The sequence below is a fragment of the Guillardia theta genome (genome assembly GCF_000315625.1).
Source record: "Guillardia theta CCMP2712 unplaced genomic scaffold GUITHscaffold_29, whole genome shotgun sequence".
In the NCBI taxonomy this organism is placed as follows: domain Eukaryota; class Cryptophyceae; order Pyrenomonadales; family Geminigeraceae; genus Guillardia; species Guillardia theta.
Window position 1 is genome coordinate 167,812 of NW_005434645.1, and position 4,959 is coordinate 172,770.

The 4,959-nt window shown below is 57.1% G+C and overlaps 3 protein-coding genes across 3 annotated transcripts in view; 1 reads left to right on the plus strand and 2 right to left on the minus strand.

Moving 5' to 3' along the window:
* Nucleotides 1-2,152, minus strand: part of GUITHDRAFT_162889 (hypothetical protein) — a gene marked incomplete at both ends in the record, with an annotated part of 5,414 nt that extends 3,262 nt beyond the window's left edge. The window contains 3 exons of the mRNA XM_005833552.1: nucleotides 51-84; nucleotides 393-541; nucleotides 800-2,152. Of these exons, the coding sequence (XP_005833609.1) occupies nucleotides 51-84; nucleotides 393-541; nucleotides 800-2,152 (1,536 nt within the window). The remainder of the gene's footprint in view (nucleotides 1-50; nucleotides 85-392; nucleotides 542-799) is intronic.
* Nucleotides 2,153-3,034: 882 nt separating this feature from the next.
* Nucleotides 3,035-3,647, plus strand: GUITHDRAFT_152278 (hypothetical protein). Its single transcript, XM_005833553.1, has 3 exons — nucleotides 3,035-3,068; nucleotides 3,350-3,486; nucleotides 3,533-3,647. The coding sequence occupies exons 1-3, from the start codon at nucleotides 3,044-3,046 to the stop codon at nucleotides 3,611-3,613; spliced, it is 243 nt and encodes an 80-aa protein (XP_005833610.1). The 5' UTR covers nucleotides 3,035-3,043; the 3' UTR covers nucleotides 3,614-3,647.
* A 75-nt stretch (nucleotides 3,648-3,722) lies between these two features.
* The window catches only part of GUITHDRAFT_107415 (hypothetical protein), a gene marked incomplete at both ends in the record, with an annotated part of 7,776 nt that continues 6,539 nt past the window's right edge, over nucleotides 3,723-4,959 (minus strand). Inside the window, 5 exons of the mRNA XM_005833554.1 lie at nucleotides 3,723-3,789; nucleotides 3,865-3,917; nucleotides 3,972-4,043; nucleotides 4,177-4,275; nucleotides 4,364-4,928. Of these exons, the coding sequence (XP_005833611.1) occupies nucleotides 3,723-3,789; nucleotides 3,865-3,917; nucleotides 3,972-4,043; nucleotides 4,177-4,275; nucleotides 4,364-4,928 (856 nt within the window). The remainder of the gene's footprint in view (nucleotides 3,790-3,864; nucleotides 3,918-3,971; nucleotides 4,044-4,176; nucleotides 4,276-4,363; nucleotides 4,929-4,959) is intronic.

Here is a 4,959-nt window from a genome sequence, read left to right on the forward strand (position 1 = left end):
GTAGCATGTCGATGCGTTTCTGCACGAGGTAGACGGAGGTTCCTCTGAACCTGCGAGGAGGAGAATGACGTCAGAGATGGGAAGCTGAGGGAGCGAGGAAGGCGAAGATGAAGAGGAAGAAGACGAGGACGAGGGATAAAGGGAGTAAGGCGGGTGAGTGGGGAAGAGAAAGGCGATGGGCGGAGATTGAGGGCTAGGAAAATGAGGGCCAGGACACGGTGGTGGTGGAGGAGGAGCAGAACGAGGAGCAGGAGCAGGAGCAGGAGCAGGAGCAGGAGCAGGGGAGAAGAAGCAGGTGCAGGAGCAGGAGCAGGAGCAGGATCAGGGGAGAAGAAGCAGGTGCAGGAGCAGGAGCAGGAGCAGGGGAGAAGAAGCTGTATCATCTTGTTCACCTCGCCTCCTCGTCGAGCGGGTTGTTGGGAGCCACAAAGTGGGTGACGTCAGCGATGTGAACTCCCATCTCCACCCTCCCCTTCCCCAGCGGCTTCACGTGCAGAGCGTCGTCAATGTCCTTGCAGCCGGGGGATCGATGGAGCAAACCCTGGTGCAAAGGTCAGAGGAGGGATAGGAGGGAGAGTGAGGCGAGAAGAGGAGGAGCAGGGAGTTGTGGATCACTGGAAATGATATCTTCCTTCCATCCTCTCTCCCTTCGCTCTCCTCTCCCTCCCTCCCTCCCTCCCTCCCTCCCTCCCTCCCCTCCCTCCCTCCCCTTTTCCTTCCCTCCCCTCTCCACACAACTCTTGCCCCACCTGTATCCCTCCCGCAGATCCACGCGCTTCCTGATCTCCTCCTCAGGCACCTCCCACTCCCCGTTGGGCCCGACGGGAGGAAGGAGCTTGAAGACAGCAGGAGCAAACTCTCGGATGCACACGTCGTGCTCGATCAAGATCACCTCGCTTTCGCACTGGATGTCCCCGATGTCCCCGATCGTCCTCACGTAGTGCCCGCTGGGGAACTTCGAGTCTGCCTCCCACGAGTCGATCGCTACCAGGATCCTCTTCTCCAGCAGCTCCTCCACCTGCCGCGTGAAGATGCGGACCTTTGGGATCTGCTTGCTCACGGGAACGAACAGGACGTGCTTGTCTCTGGGGTTCAGGGGGGGCTCGATGCTGCCGCAAAATGGTCGCCATGCTCGCTTCATGATCCCCACGACCTTGGCCGTCGGTCGGAGGTCAACCTCACTCACTGTCTCCTCCTTGGCAGCGTCTTTCTCCTTCTCCTCCTCATCTAGCTCCTGTACGATCACCTGCCTCGGCGCCCTCCACTGATCCTTGGGTAGGATCTCGACTACAACCTTGTCCAGCTCCATCGCTCTGTTCAGGTTCAACCTGCCGGATACCAGGAGGTCGCGGGAGCTGCTTCCTGTGTCCTTATCCTTCCCGTGCTTGTCGTCCTTCTTGGCACCGTGCCTCGTCTCCGTCGGAACCACCCAACCCTCCGTCGCGTTGTCACGAGCCATGTGCAGGGTCCCGATGACGAACCGACCCTGCCTGACCCCATCCTGGATCTCCATGGCGGAGAGATGAGGAGGATAGCTCACTTCCTTGCCGTCGGGCTTCCTCGCTGCATCCTCGTCCGCCTGATTCGTCGCCAGGTACTCGCTGTATTTGGCTGGGAGGTGCTCCTTGGTGAAGTCATGCACTGTGTAGCATGAAATCCCCTGCTCGATCGCTCTCGACCTGCAGTCTCTGTCGTTGGTCAGCAGGAAAACCTCCCGCTCTCCCTCGAGCTGCCTCTGGAACCATGCTGCAGCTACTCGGATGGCCCGGTCGTTGCAGTCGTTGGGGCTCTCTCCAGGAAGCTCCTTGACAAAGGTATCGTTGTGGTGCTCGTTGGCGAACACGAACACCCTCCTTCCGTGAGCTTGCGCCATGCCCTTCAACCTCTTGTACATGGCGAGGTTTCTATGCTTGACCTCCGACAGCACCGTCTGAAGCAGGATCACGTTGCTCAGCACACCCTCCGAAGTTGTCACTTCCAAGAAGTCCATCTGGTGGAGGGCGACATTGGTGTCTATCACCACACACCTCCCATCCGACCATCCGCCATCGGGCTCGGTAGGAAGATCATCTCGAAGGTAGTGCTCTCGTATCACTTTCTTGACAACTCCCCTCCTGGTTTTCTTGATGAAGATTTTGCTCTGCCGATCCATCTTTCCGGTCCTCTATGAGCTATACGATCTCCCCCACCCCTGATCAAGCTCTCCTCTCTCCTCTCTCCTCTCCTCTCCTCTCCTCTCTCCTCTCTCCTCTCTCCTCTCCTCTCCTCTCTCCTCTCTCCTCTCATTTGATTCATTCTGGTCATCCAACATCCGCGGTTCGAACAGTCGGTCACTGGCCTCGCAGGCTGGGCCCGGCCACGGCGGGGCCCCGGAAGGCCAAGGGTCGGGCCCCGGGCCGGGCCCGGAGCAGACCCGGTGGGCTGCGATGGACTCACCCTAGAGGACATTCTCGTCCTTTGACTCGGATAGCAGCCGCCGATTTATTAGTATTTAAAAGTCAGTACTACCGTAGACAGTAGTATAATTTTTAAAACTTTCATCCGAACAGAGACGGACCGTCTGTTTTACTTATAGCCGGATACCTAATCAGAAATCATTTTATCAGTACTATTGCGACTGTTATAATCATATACACAACATGGTACAATATCTCTCTAAATTGAATATACGGAGAGGTTGCTGGTACGGCAAGATAATAAAGATTTTTACCATGTACTTTACTACTTTTAGTCCAGTGATGTCGTACTGGTAGCTACCGCAGGCTTGTGACCTGGGGTGGGGGTGACTACCCCACCCTATGAAGAATGGGTGGTGGGAGGATTTTGTTGAAAATGACCGGGTTGGGGCTATTTTCATCCCCCCTTTTCCCATTGAATATCCCTAGGTCCCCCCTAGGGTACCCTAGTAAACTCGGAGTAGGATCGGGGTAGGTGGCTAGGAAGGGGATCAGGGGTGGGGAGGAGATGGGGTCTTGTTCTATTTCGGGTTTTTTTTTTCAGGGGTACAAAAGGACAAGGGTAGGAGCGGTAGAGCAGCGGAAGCATGTTCTCCTGCCTTGCTGAGTCTGGTGAGTGTGGATGTGGGAGGAGGAGGAGGAGGAGAGAGGAGGAGGAGAAGAGATATGGACGCGAAGAGAGAGGAGATGGTCGGGTAAAGATGGGTCGCATGTTGTTTTGGAATGTCAGGAGGGATCCTATCTGCCGTGCTGTGCATTTGTGGCTGTTGAGGTGGCACAGTGTTTTCTTGAGAGCTGCACAAACAAGTGTTGTTTTTCTATCTCAACGATTGTTCTGTCTTGCACATGGTTCCTCGTTGTTTTGGAGCATCTTTGCTGACTTGTGATGGCAGTTGCCTTCGATACCGGCTATGCCGGCTCCAGCGGCATCCAGCCGCAGTCCTGGGTGAACGGCAACGGAACCTCCTACATCTACTTCGGTTCCGGCCAGTTCGACGGACAGGGCTCTGGACATGACTACATGGGCACCGTGAGTTTTTCCTCTTCTGATGTTGTTCTCCTGACTATCTCTTCAGCTCTACATGCCCCCAACCGGCTACGTCAACAACTGCGATGGTGGCCGCAGCCACACCTATTGCGATTACCGCCAGGAGTAAATGGTTGGAATAGAATAAAACTAAGAGTCAATCATTCTCTGTCTCTCTTTGACTATCTTTCGGTCTGTCTGTATTTTCACATGTCTGTTTGTACATCTTGTACACGTAGCTACACCACAAGGGTCTCATCAAGATCGTCGATCTGCTGCGAGGTCCTCATCTGCCGCACTTGCGTCCTGCAAGAGATGTCAAGGAGCAACCAAACAGCACCTACGTCCACTTGCCTCAGCTCGTTCCGCTGCCTCCTCAACCGCTGAGCCTCTCCCGTATATTCGCTCCTCAGCCTTGCTGCTGAGATTCCAACCTGCTCCTATCGCATCAGAGGTGAAGACAGACGGGAGGTGTATGACGGCAGGACCGTAGCCGCGGCTTGTCGCGAGTGCTCCTCGCTCTGAAGCAAGTACTCGATGCGCAGATCTCGCCGTATCACCTGGTGCCACGTCACGAAAGGGAGCAGGAGAGGACAAGAGGAGAGGACAGAAGGGGACGAGAGGAGAGGAGGGGAGAAATGCGAGAAAAGAGAGGAGGCAACAGGAGGAGGACGATGCCTTGTCTTTCAGCACTGCGATCTCCTGCTGCAGCTCTTGGATCATGCCGTCCTTGCGAATCTGTGTGCCCTTCACGCCATTCCCGCTCCTCATCTCCTTAAGGTCCTTGTACACCTGCACCTCACGCTCAGTTGCAGGCGCGCGCAGCAGCAGCTCCAACAGCTTCGCATCTTGCCGTCGCCTCGTCCCGCTCCTCCTTCACCTCCTGCAACTCTGCTTGCAGCCGCTGGTACTCGTTCCTGAGCTCCTCGTAGGCCAGGTGGCAATCCTGGTGCTCGGCCTTGAGCAGGCTGAGCATATCCATGCACTGCTGCAGGGTCGTCTTGGAGTAGCAGACGCTGCTGCTCTGCACCACCACCGACGCGCTCAGGCCCGTCAGGAGGAGCTCGAGGCGCTCACAGCATCTCAACGAGCCGAGGACGAGCGCCTCCAGCTGCTCTCCTCCTGACTCTGCTGACTGGATGGCCTGCATGCCTTCCTGCCTCGCTGCCTCGGCCTCCTCCCCTGCCCGCCTCGCCTCCCTCCTCGCCTCCTCCACCTCCTCCCGTAGCCTCGCCTCCCTCTCTGCCCCCTCCTCCCTCGCCTCCGTCGCTGACCGCCGCTGGTCCGCGAGCTCCCGCGCCTGGAGCTCGATCTTCCTCTCGAGGTCGGAGGCGAGAGACTGCTGGTAGGAGATGTCGAAGACGAAGCCGTCCTGTACTCGCCGCAGCTCTGCCGCCAGCTCCGCTACTTGCACCAGCACTAGCTCTGCATACGACTGACACAGGCTGTCCCCGAGCGCGCGATGCTGGTTCGACG

Coding starts and splice junctions, on each gene's coding strand:
- GUITHDRAFT_152278 (XM_005833553.1), top strand. CDS start 3,044: ATGTTCTCCTGCCTTGCTGAGTCTG. Junction 3,069..3,349: donor CTCCTGCCTTGCTGAGTCTG/GTGAGTGTGGAT, acceptor TTGTGATGGCAG/TTGCCTTCGATACCGGCTAT. Junction 3,487..3,532: donor GACATGACTACATGGGCACC/GTGAGTTTTTCC, acceptor CTATCTCTTCAG/CTCTACATGCCCCCAACCGG.